An 18,620-nucleotide genomic window follows, 5' to 3' on the forward strand; every position below is an offset into this window, starting at 1 on the left:
GATTGTAGTCCGTAGATCTGTGTTTTTTTTAAAATGTGCTGTCATTAAAGAGGTGCTGGTAGCACCATTGACAGAATTATTCAACCAGTCATTAGCTACAGGAGAAATTCCAGGGGACTGGAAAAGAGCAAACGTAGTCCCACTGCACAAAAGTGGAAGCAAGGAAGAGGCAAACAACTACAGACCAGTGAGTCTTACATCAGTAGTAGGGAAATTGATGGAAACACTCTTAAAAGAAAGAGTTGTAGATCATCTCAAATCCGGCAATTTACTGGATCCCAAACAGCATGGATTCACTGGGGGAAGATCATGTCAAACAAATCTTATTGACTTTTTTGATTGTGTGACTAAAGTGATGGATAAAGGTGGAGCCATGGATATAGCTTATCTTGACTTTAGTAAGGCTTTTGACACAGTTCCACATCGCAGACTGCTAAATAAACTTGAAAGTTTGGGATTGGATATTAGGATTATTGAATGGATAAGATCTTGGTTGAAGGATAGAAAACAGAGAGTTGTGGTAAATGGAGTGCATTCACAGGAGGGAAATGTTACCAGTGGAGTACCCCAGGGATCTGTACTTGGACCAGTGCTTTTCAATATCTTTATTGGTGACATTGCAAATGGGATTAAAGGGAAAGTATGCCTTTTTGCAGATGACACAAAGGTATGCAACAGGGTAGACACACCAGGTGGGGTAAAACAAATGATTGAGGATCTAGGTAGACTAGAGGAATGGTCAAGAGTCTGGCAATTACAGTTTAATGCCAAAAAATGCAAAATCATGCACTTGGGTCTCAAAAATCCTAAAGCTAAATACAGTATTAATGGCACTATACTGGAAACTACTGAGGAGGAAAGGGATCTAGGAGTCACTATTTCAGATGACTTAAAGGCAGGTAAGCAATGTAACAAGGCAATGAGGAAGGCTAGTCAGATGCTTGGCTGCATTGGGAGAGGAATCAGCAGCAGAAAGAAAGAAGTAATAATGCCACTGTATAGGTCATTGGTACGGCCTCATCTAGAATACTGTATTCAGTTCTGGAGGCCATATCTTCAAAAGGATATTAATACATTAGAAACTGTACAAAGGAGGGCAACTAAAATGGTGCATGGCCTACATCACAAAACATACCCAGAAAGACTAAGAAATCTCAATATGTATAGTTTGGAGCAGAGAAGAGAAAGGGGGGACATGATAGAAACTTTCAAATATATGAAGGGTTTTAACAAAGTCCAGGAGGGAAACATTCTCCAAATGAAGAGAAGCAATAGGACACGAGGACATGCACTGAGACTGGAGGGGGGGAGGTTCAGGGGAAATTTGCGGAAAAATTATTTCACAGAAAGGGTAGTGGACAAGTGGAATAGCCTCCCATCAGAGGTGGTAGAGGCTAAGACAGTAGAGCAATTTAAACATGCATGGGATAGACATAAGGATATCCTTACAAAGAAATAAGGATCAAATAAGGTTAGTGATAAAAAAAAATAATATATATAAAAAAAAAAAAAGGGGCAGACTAGATGGGCCAAGTGGTTCTTATCTGCCGACAAATTCTATGTTTCTATCATTTATCACTCATGGCCATTAAAAGCAATATGTTTTTAAATTAGTGCCATGTGTGATGCTTCCGTACATCTAAGAAAATGGACATGGTCATTAGTCATTATGCCTTTTAAAACTGCACCCTGTGTACCAAGCGTGATGTTTAAATTGTTGGAATGTGTGAACTATAACAAAGTAATGCTTGAACGTGTACAGACTAGTCAAAATGGTGAATTTTTTCATCACAAACTGGCTTGTGATCTTTATTGCGCATTCTGCGCCTGGTGTTGCGTGACACTGCGACTGGTGTTACGTGACACTCTGCGACTGGTGTTACGTGACAATTTTTAATACGGTTTAATATCGAACACTATAAATTTGTATAAAATTTAATATAAAATTTTATATTAAAGCGATATAAAACACTATCATTTAATATTAAAGGGGGGTGGAGCCTAGGTGCAAGGGGGGGTGTCACCTGTCAGTTTGACAGAAAGGTTGTCTTTATCTACTAAACAGCATCCCTAAATGCATTAAAGAGATCAGCTAGCTTAGCAGAAAGGATTCTACTAAATGTCTTTTAGAGACTGGAAAACACATTGTGATCTGGATCCTTAGATGGTGACTTGCACAGAGTGACTGGTACCCTGAACTGCATTTTGCAACTCAATGCAATACCCTCTGGTCTACAATTAGTTGGTCATGGGTTCATCCTACAGCAAGATAAAGCCCCAATATATGCCTCCAGGTTATTTCAGAACTACAGTAACTCATGGAAAAGAACATTGCAGTTGTAGGGTTGAAATCGGGTAAAAGCCAACACAGTCTCCAGACTTAAACCCCATTGAACTGGTTTGTGATAAACAGGACAAAGGGTGAAAGCAAAGCAATCTGCAAGTGCAACACATTTCAGGGAAATTTTGCAACAGTGTTGGGAAGAACAAAACTTGATTTTCATTGTAGAATGAATGCCATGAGCAGGTTCAGTGGTTATTTCTGCATACAATGGCAATTTTTAGAAATCAAATATTTAAATTCTATAATTTATTTTTAGTTGGTTCTTAAGTATTTGCTAATAGAACCACCTGTGCATCTTCCTCTATGAATACACCGTCTAGGAAAATTTCCTTACCCTGGTTTGATAGGATGAAACTTGAAGCAATGATCATTAAGTGATCTTTTTTGTTCAATCATTTAGACTATGCTTAGAGCTTGAAAGCCTGAAAAGGCTGGGATCTACCACTCAGTTTGGAAGACATACATTATCTGGTGTGAATACAGCGGAGTCTCTGAGCCCCAGATCAGGATGGCTTTGATGAGGGGCTTAGTCATCCATTAAGTGTCAAATCACAGCCCATTTTATCCCCTTTCACTGGAAACCGAGTTCCAGACCTTTATCCAGGGGTTTGTTCATATGCAGCCACGTTATGTTCCCCCTGTTTCCCTTTAAGACTTAAATTTGGACTCTCCAGTTGATTTAGTTTCTCTGTTTCATTTAAATCAGATACTTATCCTGCTGGCTTCTCAGCATTCCAGTTCTTCTAGTTCTGCGAGCCCATTTCATCTCCTGCATGTGATACACCCCTTAGCAATCTATATTGATCAGACTGCTTAGCAAGGCAGCGAGCTGGTCTTCCCTGCACACACTTATGAAAGTTTACAGATTATCAATACCTTTTGTGTCTTGGGATGCCCGTTTTGGGTGTTGAGTGTTGCTCACGGTAATTCCAAAAGCATTCACACCCTTTATAAGCAAGCTGTGGGAAATCCTAGTGTATGCAGTTGCCCCCCAGATTGGAGGTAGAGAAATCAGGATTTTTGTGTAAGCAGTTGCCCCCCTGATTGGATGTAGGGTTTTTGTGTAATGACTGTTACAACTGTTTCTCATAGTCCATCTGGGTAAACTGCCTTCCCTCCCTTATGATATATTGTTGTCTGGTTTCTGTTATTTTAGTTTGAATGTGGTGTCTTCATTAGGGCTTTGTTAGTGAAACAACTGGTGTCCTACTTGATGTAGGAGGGGTATATAGGGGAGAGAGCATCAATTAGGTTTAAGTAATTGATTTCTCCAAGTGCCCAACTCTATGCCCAGTGTAAGCCATGTCCCCCAGTTTGACAATGAGAAACAGATTTTCTGGAAAGTACATAAGAAAATTCTGATTTTCTTTGTCGTGAACACAAGCACCAAACCTACCCGTGTCTCTTACATAGACAGCTATGTGCTCTTATATATACTGGTTGCTCAGGTTACAGATCCTGGAATGCTGCTGTTTCCTCTACACACGCTGCTCAGAATGATTGTAGTGTGTCACATTAACCCCATTTCCATGACTTGTGCAGAGAAAGTGGCAGCATCCTGGTGCATCAGCTGACGGGAGGTATGGGCAGATTTGTAGCATATATCACCTATCTATGCTTTTTACAGGAGGTCAGAATATCATTACATAGATTTTCTATGAAACCCTTTCTCCACACCTCTCCTCCCTTCCCCACTGTCCGCTCACTCCTGTGCATCTCTGACACTGGGGGGAGGGATCAGAGTTCTTACCAGGGGGGTATCCAATTAGCCCTGATAACACAATCTGAGATCGCAGCTAATGTTATCACACCTACCTCCCAAATCATGTTATCGCAGCCTGCACTCCTATTTATCACACCTATACTATTCCAAAATGGCAATAATAGGAATATAATTCTAGCTGGCAAAAGCTGAGATTGGAGAAAGTGGGGAATTATGCCTGTACCCCCAAAAAGTCAAACTAATATAGGAAAACCTTGTAGACGTCTATTTGTGGCCATGATAAAAGTATTTACTGTCATTAAATTGGGTTACATTTCTGTTTTTTTTAAAAATGCAGAACATTATATAAAGCAATTTTTCAGCGAAATCAGTGCTCTCATTAAATTTGGGGTACATAAAAATGGGTATAAGTATATATTTGGGTAATTTTACGGGACTAAAAAAAGTGGAAACAGACCGATTACTCCCACCTGCAAGCCTAAAACATGTGTCCTACTAATTAAACACCCCAATATACCTGTCTCATACCTTGTACCCCAATTTCCATCACTTTGCATTTTTTGACCCCAAAAATGACATTATTGGCTAATTAAAAATAATTAAAAACTTCTAAGTGCCTCATTAGTCATTCAGGGGGATGTACCATGGGTTCAGAACCAAATGCCAAAATTTTTAGCTTTAATTAGTGATTTTGCACTACTTACCACCAGCTCAAAGATGGTGAAGAGAAACCACGATAAACCCTATGGAGATTTATCACCGCTAACAGGATACCAAATCATTGCATTTGTGATAAGTTATCAATATACTGCAGCTAATTGGATACTCCCTAACTGTCATTTCATTCCAATTTGATGACATCATTTTTATTATAATTTGATTTGTTTTATATATGTTATATCTGTGGCAGGAGGAAAGGGGTCTCTGTACTGCACATCTGACTGGAAATGGGAGCCCAGCAATTAGGCAACATACATAAAGATATATCGTGTTCCTTATACATATAACACTACAACTGATTACAATGGTGATCTTCAGGATATTAAATAAAAAAAGTTTGGTTTTTTTTTTACAGGTAACTTAAGGAGATGGAGTCCCAGTAAGAATAGAAGACAGGGCTGTGGAAAGAGACAACGTGAAAAGGAATCTTGTTCCCTGCTCTAGCCAACTAAAGATATCATTTCTTCTTAAGCTTCTGAAGGGTTCAAAGAAACTATTTTCATTTTCTAGATAAAAGTTTTTAAATTATACATGATGAGTCTCACAGGAGAGAGATCACATCTGTGCTCCGAGTGTGACAAAAGCTTTACCTGTAAATCACATCTTATCACACATCAGAGGAGTCACACAGGAGAGAAACCACATCTGTGCTCTGAGTGTGACAAAATCTTTATATGTAAATCACATCTTCTCGTACATCAGAGGAGTCACACAGGAGAAAAACCATTCACATGTTCTGAGTGCAGCAAGTGTTTTTCCCATAAGTTATCTCTTGTTATACATCAGAGGATTCACACAGGAGAGAAACCATTTGAATGTTCTGAATGCAGCAAGTGTTTTTCCCAGAAGTCACATCTTGTTATACATCAGAGGAGTCACACAGGAGAGAAACCTTATGAATGTCCTGAATGCAGCAAGTGTTTTTCCCAGAAGTCAGAGCTTGTTGCTCATCAGAGGAGTCACACAGGAGAGAAACCTTTTACATGTTCTGAATGCAGCAAGTGTTTTTCCCAGAAGTCAGAGCTTGTTATACATCAGAGGATTCACACAGGAGAGAAACCATTTACATGTTCTGAATGCAGCAAGTGTTTTTCCAGGAAATCACTTCTTATTATGCATCAGAGGAGTCACACAGGAGAGAAACCATTTACATGCTCTAAATGCAGCAAGTGTTTTTCCCAAAAGTTATCTCTTGTTATACATCAGAGGATTCACAGAGGAGAGAAACCATTTACATGTTCTGAATGCAGCAAGTGTTTTTCCCAGAAGTCACATCTTGTTATACATCAGAGGAGTCACACAGGAGAGAAACCTTATGAATGTCCTGAATGCAGCAAGTGTTTTTCCCAGAAGTCAGAGCTTGTTGCTCATCAGAGGAGTCACACAGGAGAGAAACCTTTTACATGTTCTGAATGCAGCAAGTGTTTTTCCCAGAAGTCAGAGCTTGTTATACATCAGAGGAGTCACACAGGAGAGAAACCATTTAAATGTTCTGAATGCAGCAAGTGTTTTTCCAAGAAGTCATATCTTGCTATACATCAGAGGAGTCACACAGGAGAGAAACCATTTAAATGTTCTGAATGCAGCAAGTGTTTTTCCCATAAGTCAAATCTTGTTAGACATCAGAGAGTTCACACAGGAGAGAAATCATTTACATGTTCTGAATGTAAGAAGGGTTTTTCCCAGAAGTCATATCTTGTTATACATCAGTGGAGTCACACAGGAGAGAAACCATTTACATGTTCTGAATGTAGCAAGTGTTTTACTAGAAAGAAAACACTCAGTAATCACATGCAGAGTCACTCTGAGGGCCTGAATGCAGCTTGTGTATCATAAGTAATGTAACTTATCACAACTGTATGAATTCAATGGAACCAATATTTATTTTCTGAATGTGACAAGTGTTTTATATAAATGACTCTTGATAAAGACAGCAGAGGTCAGACAAGTGGACCTGGAGATACTTTTTCCCTTGGGAAGGTCTCTGTGTTAGGAACTAGAGCTGCAGTATAACAATAGCCAATGACCGTGGGACTGCCATTACTGAGCTCTGTAATATACAGTTCTGCTCATGCAGGTGCTGGGACTAGTAGAGAGGGGGTCATTCCGAGTTGATCGCTAGCTGCTTTCGGTTGCAGCGCGGCGATCAGGCAAAAAAAAATAGGCATTTTTGCGCATACGTATGGGCCGCAGTGCGCACGCGCGAAGTACTTTCACACAAAACTATGCAGTTTTACACAAGGTCAAGCGGCACTTTTCAGTCGCACTGCTGATCGGTGAGTGATTGACAGGAAAGAGGCATTTCTGGGAGGTAACTGGCCGTTTTCCAGGAGTGTGCTAAAAAACGCAGGGGTGTCAGGTAAAAACGCAGGCATGCCTGGTGAAACATGGGAGTGGCTGGCCGAACGCAGGGCGTGTTTGTGACGTCAAAGCAGGAACCAAACTGTCTGCAGTAATCGCAAGGTAGGAGTAGGTCTGGAGCTACTCAGAAACTGCATGAAAATTTTTACGAGCAGTTCTGCTATCCTTTCGTTCGCACTTATGCAAGCTAAGATACACTCCCAGAGGGCGGTGGATTAGCGTTTGCACTGCTGATAAAAGCAGCTAGCGAGCGATCAACTCGGAATGAGTGCCAGAGTTCCAGCAGCTCCTCTCAGTACTGGGATTCCTTCTCTGACCAGCAGGGCTATGAGTACTGGGTATTTCTACAGGAACAATGTATGCTGCTCTGTTTCACTGTATTGGTTAAATTTATTAAATATCAGTTTTTCAAAGCCACTGATTTTTACTGTCTATGATCGCTGGATGATAAAGGGCAGTAATAATACATGTAAATTCAGGCTTGTTTTGCTTGTATTTCTATTGCCCTTTATATCCAGCACACAAATGGAGTGAAAATCTTTGGCTTTCAAAAAACTGTGTAGTAACTACAGTATACCCGCTACAGGTCTTTCCTCTGGTCTCTATACCTCTGTATTCTTTCTCTAATACCTTTTATATTACTACTATTACTGTTTAGTAAAATGGTGTAAGTAAAACACTGGTCGTCTGTATCCCATAGCAACCAAATTAGAACACTTGTTTGTTTGCTGGCACTAGACAGCTAATAGCTGATATCTGGTTGCTATGGGTTACAGCACATGCTTGCTTTCCACATCATGTAATTAAATAAGGCCCAAGTTGTGCGCATTGGGCCTAATTCAGATCTGACCACAGCAGTAAAATTATTAGATAACGAGCAAAACTATGTGCACTGTGTTGGGGGTGGGGCAGATATAACATGTGCAGAGAGAGTTAGATTTGGGTGGGATATTTGTTTCTGTGCAGGGTAAATACTGGCTGCTTTATTTTTACACTGCAATATTAATTTCAGTTTGAACACACCCCACCCAAATCTAACTCCCCCTGCACATGTTATATCTCCCCCCCTGCACTGCACATGGTTTTGTCCATTAGATAACAATTTTGCTGCTGCGATCAGATCTGATTTAGGGCTTCTGTGTACCAGGATAATAGTAAAGTTCCTTCACAATAAATGAAACTAGTATGACAGTAATAATATACACAATACTAACTTTGACATAGGGGGTCATTCAGACCGGAACGCAGCCGTGCATCTGTACACAGTGGCTGCATTTGGGTGGTCTGCGCACATGCACTGGCCGCAGTGCACGTGTGACCCTTCTCGTGGCTGCATCTATGAAGGATGTGGCCACAAGATGATTGGGGGTGGGGTGCGGTGGACCCATCGAGGGCATGCTGTGACTGTTTTCGGTGCGTGATGTCAAATACAGCAGCTCCATTTATAAAACATGGCGGCTGACCGTCTGACAGCGCAGACAGGCTGCGCTGCCAGGGGTCAACATTAGTTTGATGCGTCCACAATCTAATAGCAGATGCATCGGGCTGGCAGACCGTCACACATACCGGGCAGCCTTGTCCTGTGCTGGGCGGCCCCCAGCATGTGAGGAGATGGACGCAGATCTGGCTGCATATATCTCTGAATCAGGTCCATAGTACTCAGTGATGTAACTCAGACAGATCTGTCCTGTACGTAGACTGAAGGACCATGTATGAATAATGGGCCGGATGTAATGGGCTGCGAGACGGCCGGAGCTCCGAGAATGGTTTTGCATTGTAAACATTTGCTGCTTAAAAAAAATAAATTTCAAGTTCTGGCCGTCTCCAATCCATTACATCCGGCCGCATATCTGTAATAACCATACATGTTACTAGCAGTTGTCCCCATAACACTCATTGAATAAAATTATTTCATCAGTATTTAATACTATTGTACATTCCTCTTCTACATTTTAGAAGAGAGACCCAGGAGAGATACTTAGGTGATCATGTAACAATGACTATCTGGCACCTCAAAGAATAATTTTATCATTATCTCTTACATCCTAGAGGATGCTGGGGTCCACATTAGTACCATGGGGAATAGACAGGTCCCTTGGGAGCCATGGGCATTTTAAGAGGTGGGCTGGCTCCTCCCTCTATGCCCCACCTACCACACTCGTTGGAGGCGGTCACAGCTAGGGGAGCTCCTAGGAGTTCTTTTTTTTTTTTTAGAATTAGGTACAGGCGACAGCCTCCCTGCTTCGTGAGACTTAGGGAGGGAATAGGAACCAACCCTAGAGGTTAATGGCTCCTATCTCCGCTGACAGGACACTGAGCTCCTGACGGTGATGATCGCTAGCCCTCGAGGCAGCACTGCCGCCACCCCCTAACAGAGCCAGAAGGTCGAGGTGGTGAGTATGACGCCGGTGCCCCGATAAGTGGGTCACCGGCGAGAATGGTGGCACAAGGGTGGGAGTACAGCCGTGTAAGTCTGCGCTCCGGAGGGCTCAGAGGTACATGTGTGCGGTGCTGTGAGGGGAGCCCTGGGCCAGGGCAATACCCTTTACGCTGGTCACTATTGCTATCAGGGACTCTGTACTGCTGCTAGCCACCATTACCCTAGACTAGTATAATCTCCAGAAGTGCGGGAAGACGTGCCATTAAAGGGGGCGGAGCTTCTCTTCAGAGCGGATCCAGCACTCACCAGCACCATTTTCTCCCTGCAGATCACAGCTCAGAGACGCTGACAGGGAGCGCTGATCCTCAACATAACTCCAGCTATCCTGTGCGGTACCAGAGGGTTACAGAGGGCGGAGAGTGTTTATTCACATTTTAGTACTGTATAGTCTATTAAGGTTACTCAGTCAGCACCAGGCTTTTATTATATAACTGCCTACTGGGGCACTGTGTGTGCTGGCTCCTTAACTCTGTCTCTCTGAAGGTATTGGGGGGAACCTGTGTCTGACATTTTTCTGTGTGTGTGTGTGTGTGTGTATGTTTATATATCTCACATTACCATGTCTAGGGACTCTGTGTCTTGTGCTGCAGAGTGTGTATGTTCTCCAGAGGAGTCTATTCCATGTACTCAGGAATGCAATATACTGTCTCAGCCTTCTGAATCCGAACCCCAGTGGGTGGCTTCTATTAAGGGAATGATATCCCAGATTTCATCTAGGATAGCTCATAATGAGACTGAAACACAGGTTTTGAAAAAATCTGTAGAGGTTTTGTCGTATTCTGCTCCCACTACCTTATCCAAATCCCCTGGTGTATGCCCCCAAAAAGCGTGCTCTTGCCCAGATATTGCAGGTCGACACGGAAACCGACTCTAATACGGGAGTTGGTGATAGAAATATACTGGGGGGGAGGCATCCCTTGCTAAGGGGGTGCAACTCATAATTGAGGCCATTAGGGACAGTTTACACATTACTGACAAGGTACCTGAGCAGGTTGAGGAGGCTTACTTTACAGACAATAAGAAAGCCTCCCTTACCTTCCCTGCGTCTAAGGAATTAAACGCATTGTTTGAAAAATCCTGGGAAATCCCGGACACAAAATTCCAGATCCCAAAGAGGGTTCTCGTTGCTCCTCCTTTCTCTGAAGAGGACAGGAAAAAGTTGGAAAAACCCTCCTATAGTAGAAGCTTCTGTATCTAGATTGTCTAAAAAGGTGGTTTTACGTGTCCCTGGGTCTACCACTTTAAAAGAGCCGGCAGACCGCAAGATTGAGACTACGTTCAAATCCATATACACTGCTTCAGGCATGGCGTTAAGGCCCACTATTGCCTGTGCATGGATTTCTAAATCCATAGTAAAGTGGTCAGGCACATTATTAGAGGATTTAGATTCTATGGATAGAAGTGACATTGAAATGTTTTTACGTCACATACAGGTTTCTGCAGGTTTCCTAGTGGAGGCCATGAAGGACCTGGGTCATCTGAATGCAAGGACGTCTTCCATGGCTGTCTCGGCACTGAGGGGACTCTGGCTGCGCCAATGGTCTGCGGATGCGGAATCCAACAAAAGTGTGGAGATACTACACTTCGGGGTAAATCCAGAAAACCTACACCAGCAGGTTCCCAGGAACAGAAGCCTGGTTCTGCTTCCTCTAAATCCTCAGCATGATGGTGGACCTCACAGCCTGGAAATCGTGCAGGTGGGAGCACATCTAAGAAATTTCAGTCAGGTCTAGGTGTCCTCAGGCCTGGACCCCTGGGTGCAAGATATTGTATCCCAGGGGTACAGACTGGAATTTCAAGAACTCCCACCTCACAGATTCAAAACCGTTCAAAAATTACATAGGACAAATGTCATTGTCCCAGTTCCACCTCATCTGGAAAACAGGGGTTACTATTCAATCCTATTTGTAGTGCCGAAACCGGACGGTTCGGTCAGAGCAATATTGAACCTGAAATCTTTAAACCCTTATTTGAGGGAATTCAAGTTCAAAATGTAATCTCTGAGAGCGGTGATCTCAGGTCTGGAGGAGGGGTAATTCCTGGTATCCCTAGATATCAAGGAGGCATACCTCCATGTTCCAATTTGGCCGCCACACCAGGCTTATCTCAGATTTGCACTGTTGGACTGTCACTATCCGTTCCAGGCACTGCCATTTGGCCTGTCCACTGCACCGAGGGTGTTCACCAAGGTAATGGCAGAAATTATGTTACTCCTCCGCAAGCAGGGAGTGAACATAATTCCATATCTGGACGATCTGCTGATAAAGGCATCTTTCAGGGAGAAGTTGTTGCAGAACATTGCTCTCACAACTCGACTACTCTGGGATCATGGATGGATCCTGAATCTTCCAAAGTCACATTTGGAGCCAACAAGGAGTTTGTTTGTTTTTCCTAGGGATGATCCCGACATGGAAGTGCAGAGGGTGTTTCTAACAGTAGAGAAAGCGTTGGTGATACAATCAATGGTCCGGGACTTCTTGAAGCCTGCCCGGGTATTGGTTCATCAGTGAATTTGCCTTCTGGGTTAGATGGTTGCCTCCTACGAGGCTTTACAGTATGGTAGATTCATTGCAAGAATCTTCCAGCTGGATCTCCTGGACAGGATCTCACCTGCACATGCACCAGAGAATACATCTTTCGCCGAAAGCCAGGATTTCACTCCTATGGTGGCTACAAATGCCTTGCCTTCTTAGGGGCCGCAGGTTTGGGATTCAGAACTGGATCCTTCTAACCACGGATGCAAGTCTCAGAGGTTGGGGCGCGGTCACCAAAAGGAAAAACTTCCAAGGAAGGTGGTCAAGTCTGGAATCCATACTTCTGATAAACATTCTGGAACTAAGAGCAGTCTACAACAGCCTTCAACTAGCGGCACATCTTCTACAAGATCAGGCCATTCAGGTGCAGTCAGATAATGTAATGACTGTGGCCTACATAAACCAACAAGGCGAAACGCAGAGCTGCAATGTCAGAGGTAACAAAGATCCTCCTCTGGGCAGAAAGGCATGCGATGGAGCTATCAGCGATCTTCATTCTGGGTGTGGACAACTCGGAACCGGACTTCCTCAGCAGACACAATCTCCATCCAGGAGAGTGTGGCCTCCACCCCGAGGTGCTCGCAGGGGTGACAAGTCTTTGGGGCATACCTCAAATCGACATGATGGCCTCCTGCCTCAACAAGATGCATTGCAGGTACTGTTCCAGGTCGAGAGACCCACAGGCAGTGGTGGTGGACACACTGGTGACTCCGTGGATATTCCAGTCGGTGTATGTGTCCCCTCCACTTCCGCTCATCCCAAGGATTCTCAAACTTATAAAAAGAACAAGAGTTCAAGCGATCCTCCTTGCTCCGGATTGGCCAAGAAGAGCTTGGTACGCGGATCTTCTGGAGTTACTGCTGGAAGATCCGAGGCCTCTTCCTCTTTGAGAGGACCTTCTGCAACATGGTCCGTTCACTTATCAAGACTTGCCACGGCACGTTTGATGGCATGGAGGTTGAACGCCAGATCTTAGCTCGGAAAGGCATTCCGAACAAGTTTATTCCTACCCTGATACAGGCTAGGAAAGGAGTAACGTCTAAACATTACCATCGTATTTGGAAAATGTATGTGTCTTGGTGTGAATCCAAGATGTTTCCTATGGTGGAGTTTCAACTTGGGTGGTTTCTCCTCTTCCTGCAAGCAGGTGTGAATGTGGACCTATGTTTGGGCTCCATTAAAGTCCAGATTTCGGCCTTGTCCATTTTCTTCAAGAAACAATTGGCTTCCCTCCTTGAGGTTGAGACTCTTTTGAAAGGGGTCCTGCACATCCAGGCTCCCTTTGTGCCTCCTACGGCACCTTGGGATCTTAATGTGGGTTTGCAGTTCCTGCAATCAGATTGGTTCGAGCCTTTACAGGAGGTTGAGGTCAAGTTTTTCACTTGGAAGGCACAAAGTGTGCATCTGCTAGACGTGTCTGAATTGGGGGCTTTGTCCTGCAAAAGCCCCTACTTAATTTTCCATGAAGATAGAGTTGAGTTCAGGACGTGTCGCAGTTTCTTCCAAAGGTTGTGTCGGCTTTTCATATCAACCAACCTATTGTGGTGCGAGTGGCTACTGACTCTTCAATTACCTCAAAGTCTTTGGATGTTGTGAGGGCTTTGAAGATTTATGTGAGAGAACTTCACGTCACAGGAAGTCGGACGCTCTGTTTGTCCTTTATGATCCCAACAAGGTTGGATGTCCTGCTTCTAAGCAGACGATTTCTCGCTGGATCAGGTTTACTATCCAGCATGCTTATTCTACGGCAGGCTTGCCATGTCCAAAATCTGTTAAGGCCCACTCTACTCGTAAAGGGGGTTCTTCCTGTGCGGTTGCCCGGGTTGTCTCGGCTTTACAGCTTTGCCGAGCAGCTACTTGGTCAGGGTCGAACACGTTTGCTAAGTTCTACAAGTTCGATGCTTTGGCCTCTGAGGACCTTAAGTTTGGTCAATCAGTACTGCAGGAGCCTCCGCGCTCTCCCTCCCGTACTGGGAGCTTTGGTACATCCCCATGGTACTAATGTGGACCCCAGCATCCTCTAGGACGTAAGAGAAAATTAGGATTTTAATTACCTACCGGTAAATCTTTTTCTTGTAGTCCGTAGAGGATGCTGGGCGCCAGCCTGGCTCTTCGTTCTCCTGCAGTAGTTTCTTGGTTCAGTACTTCCTTGTTACTTAGTTAAGTACTGTTGTTCAGCTGTTGCTGAATTGTTCAAGCTGGTTAGCTTGTTTTGCCTTATTTGTGCGCTGGTGGGAATCTCACCAATATCTGTGTATTTCCTTCTCTCAAAATATGTCAGTCTCCTTGGGCACTGTTTCTAGACTGAGTCTGGTAGGAGGGGCATAGAGGGAGGAGCCAGCTCACACTATTAAACTCTTAAAGTGCCCATGGCTCCCAAGGGACCCGTCTATACCCCATGGTACTAATGTGGACCCCAGCATCCCCTACGGACTATAAGAAAAAGATTTGCAGTAGGTAATTAAAATCCTATTATTACTGCTCCGCAAATAGAGTATATACATAATTTTATAGATGTGGATGAAATATAAACACATGGTCTTCCTGCCAATCAGGGATTGCTCTGTAGAAGGAACGATACTTCGTATTCCCTGCTTTGCTGCTGTCTTTCCTTGTCTCCTGTCCTCATGAGGAATAACTTGGAGTAAAACAATCCCCCTGCCGCACAGCTTAGCCAGTGTAGGTGGTTATTCAGTAAGGAGTGTAATAGTGATCCTCTGTGCAGTTTCCTGATGTGGAACCGGCACATGTGCAGTACCCGTTATGTGCATGTGCAGAACAGGTCCTGCAATCGCATTGCATTAAGTGAATGAACCAGGCAGAGGCTGAAATTACTACTGCTGAAACTGGCATGTGCCGAGCCGCCCAGAAAGGGTAAAAGACGCACACTGATTGCACTGATTTGCTCCCCCATATTAGCATACACTGCTCTCCCAATCCGAGGAAAATGTTTACTCTGTATTAAATAGCAAATTTTCTGACTTTTTTGGAAATCTGTGTAATTGATAAACTGTCCATTCTCCCATGCAAATGTCCCTTGGGGCAGATTATACAGCTGTAGGCTTATTTGGACTTTCTCCTTTTATATGTGTTTTGCTGTATGTACTGTATATCCATACTCGCCTACTTTTGAAAACTAGAATCGGGGAGATTACAGTAGGATGTGCAGCTCAAATTGCACCGTGCCACCGAGGGGGCGTGTCATACTCTGCATAAAAGGGCGTGTCTTTGCTTACATGCTTGTTGCTGTGAGATATTTCTATATAACATTAGTAGCAATATCTTTTGGGAAGTTTTGCAAGTATTGAAACTAACATTGCTGCCTATAGTACGGGGTTTCTTGTTTGAAATATATATTCACTGTGATATTCTTTTCTTATCACTCAGCACAATACTCATGATGAATACAATATGCAATGAATTCCAAATGCAATTTAATTATGATTTTGGTGTATTAAATGTTATTTTATTGTGAACACTGGATTGTCTGCATCTTGTAGGCACTACCTATATTTATTGGATGTGCTGTTTTCTATACCATTACAGCATTAACAGAATCATTACTGACACCAGATACTCTAATGAACGAAATGTGTTTAACTACAGAAAGATTACGAACAATTCTTACCCTAACCGCAGCAGCAGCAGCATACTATGGATGAGTGCACACCAGTACAAATAATTGGACCCTGCTATGTGTGATCATGTGCTACTGTCTCTGTCTCCTGTCAGGGTCTGCCACAAGGGAGGATAATAGTAATTTAATACCTACCGGTAATGCCTTTTCTCGTAGACTGTAGGGGATTCTGGAAAACATAGTTACCATGGGGTATAGATCGGGTCCACTGGAACCTGGCACTTTAAGAAATCATTAGTGTGTGCTGGCTCCTCCCCTCTATGCCCCTCCTACAGATCCAGTCTAGTAAAACTGCCTGTGGAGACTGACATACTTTGAGAGAAGGATATATACATAAACAGCGTTGAGGTAACGAACCAACACACAACAAAAGATAGCCGTGCTACCCAAAATGAAGGATAGCAACACTAACCAGAAAAAGGAACAGGGACAACAACAACAGACCCAACCAAGAACTCCCAATTAGTAAGCAGGAACTACGAAGCACTGAGGTGGGCACCTAGTATCGCCTATTGACTACGAGAAAAGGAATTACTGGTAGGTATTAAATTACTATTTTCTCTATCCTAGGGGATACTGGGAAACATCGTTACCATGGGGAAGTCACAAAGCTCCCAGAATGGGTGGGAGAGTGCCAAGACCCTGTAAAACCAAGCAACCAATCTGAAGGTCCTCAGTAGCCAAGGTATCAAACTTGTAGAACATGACAAAAGTGTTCGAACCCGATCAAGTAGCAGCACGGCACAACTGCGGTGCCAAGATGCTATGTTTAGCCCCCCAGGAAGAACCCCCTGACCTAGCGTAGTGGGCCTGAATAGAACTCAGCAGCGGCAATTTCACCAAAGAATAGGCCTATTGAATAGTTAACCAGAGCCAACGAGCAATGGACTGCTTGTAAGCAGGACATCCAATCTTGGTAGCATCGTAAAGGACAAAGAAGGAGTCTGACTTCCTGTGACGAGTTGTCCTTTTGACATAAATCCGCAAAGTCCGAACCACGTCCAAGGACTTTGGAGCAACTGATGTGTCCAACATCACCAGAACCACTATTGGTTGATTAATATGAAAAGCCGAAAAAACCTTAAGCAAAAACTGTGGGCGAGTCCTGAGCTCTGCCCTATCCTCGTGAAATATCCAATAAGGGTTCTTACAGGATAAGGCCCCTAATTCAGACACACGCCTCGCAGAGGCCAATCCCAGCAAGATGACAGTCTTCTAAGTAAGATATTTCAAAGCCACCCTGTGAAGAGGTTCAAACCAGTCCGATTGGAGAAAGATCAGTACCACATTGTGATCCCATGGGGCTGTGGGAGGAACAAAAGGCAGTTGAATGTTAAGAACACCCTTCAAGGATGTCTGTACTTCAGGAAGTACAGCCAGCTGTTTTTGGAAGAAGGAGAGAGTCGATATCTGAACCTTGATGGAGCCTAGCCGTAGGCCAAATCCACACCTGCTTGCAGGAAGAGCAGAAACCGGCCCAGTTGAAATTCCACAGCAGAATATCCTCTACCTTTACACCAAGAAACATATTTCTTCCAGATACGATGGTAATGCAGAGATATGACCACCTTATGAGCATGGATCATAGTTGAAATAACCTTGGAAGGAAGGCCCTTTCTGGCTAGAATCTCCCTCAACTTCCAAGCCGGCAAATGTAGCCATGGTAAGTATGGAAAGATGAATGGCCCATGCTGAAGAAGAACCTTGAAGAGGTAGAGGCCAGGGCTCTTCAAGAGACATGGTAAGGAGGTCTGCATACCAGTTTCGGCGAGGCCAATCTGGGGCAATTAGAATTGCCAGAACGTTTTCCCTTTTGAGTCTTTTTAGAACTCATGGAATGAGAGAAATTGGAGGAAACAGATACATGAACTGGCAAGTCCACGGCGCCGTCATAGCTTCTACCACTGCAGCCTGCAGATCCCTCATCATGGAACAGTAGCGATTCAACTTCTTGTTGAGATGGGAAGCCATCATGTCTATCTGTGGACAGTCCCATTGGTGAACCAGCTGTTGAAGCACTCGAGGGTGAAGGCTCCATTCCCCCAGATGGAGGTCGTGCCTGCTGAGGAAGTCTGCTTCTCAGTTGTCCACTCCCGAAATGAACACCGCCAGAATGGCCCTTGGGTTGGCTTCTGCCCAGAGGAGTATTCTTGACACTTCTCACATTGCGGCCCTGCTTCTTGTTCCTTCATGATTTTTTATGTACGCCACCGCCCTGTCGTTGTCCGACTGCACCTGTATGGCCTGATGACGGGGGAGACGAGGCCTGCAGAAGAGCATTGTAAATTGCCCTGAGTTCCAGAACATTTATCGGAAGCGAGGACTCCTGACTCGACCATCTTCCCTGGAACTGGGCCCCCTGGATCACTTCCCCCCAACCATGGAGGCTGGCATCCATTGTCAACAGAATACAGGACTGGGTTCCGAAACGCCAACCTTACACTAGGTGAGAGACCTGCAGCCACCACAACAGGAAGATCCGTGCTTTTGCCAACAGAGAAACACTCTGGTGCATGTGTAGGTGAGACCCCGACAACTTGTCTAGCAGATCCATCTGGAACGGACATGCATGGAATCTGCCATACTGGATTGCCTCATAGCAGGCCACAATCTTCCCTAGGAGGTGTATGCAAAGGTGAACTGAGTCCCTGCAGGGTCTGAGCACAGAGCAGACCATAGTTTGAATTGTCAGGGCCTTGTCTATGGGGAGGACTACCTTCTGGGACACCGTGTAAAGTATCATTCCCAGGAACTGAATTTTTTGTGACTGTTCCAGATGAGATTTCTGAAAATTTAGGATCCACCCATGGCTCATCAGAAGACGAGTAGTCAAGTTAATGCTGTTCAGCATACGCTCCCAG

General features: G+C 44.0%; 1 protein-coding gene across 1 annotated transcript; it reads left to right on the plus strand.

The window, feature by feature from the left end:
- Positions 1-5,162: 5,162 nt before the first annotated feature.
- Positions 5,163-8,913, plus strand: LOC134936069 (zinc finger protein 84-like). The gene has a single exon (XM_063930978.1). The coding sequence runs from the start codon at positions 5,319-5,321 to the stop codon at positions 6,621-6,623; it is 1,305 nt and encodes a 434-aa protein (XP_063787048.1). The 5' UTR covers positions 5,163-5,318; the 3' UTR covers positions 6,624-8,913.
- The last annotated feature ends 9,707 nt before the right edge of the window (positions 8,914-18,620 follow it).

This window comes from Pseudophryne corroboree, chromosome 6, assembly GCF_028390025.1.
Source record: "Pseudophryne corroboree isolate aPseCor3 chromosome 6, aPseCor3.hap2, whole genome shotgun sequence".
NCBI lineage: Eukaryota > Metazoa > Chordata > Amphibia > Anura > Myobatrachidae > Pseudophryne > Pseudophryne corroboree.

Coding starts and splice junctions, on each gene's coding strand:
- LOC134936069 (XM_063930978.1), top strand. CDS start 5,319: ATGATGAGTCTCACAGGAGAGAGATCACATCTGTGCTCCGAGTGTGAC.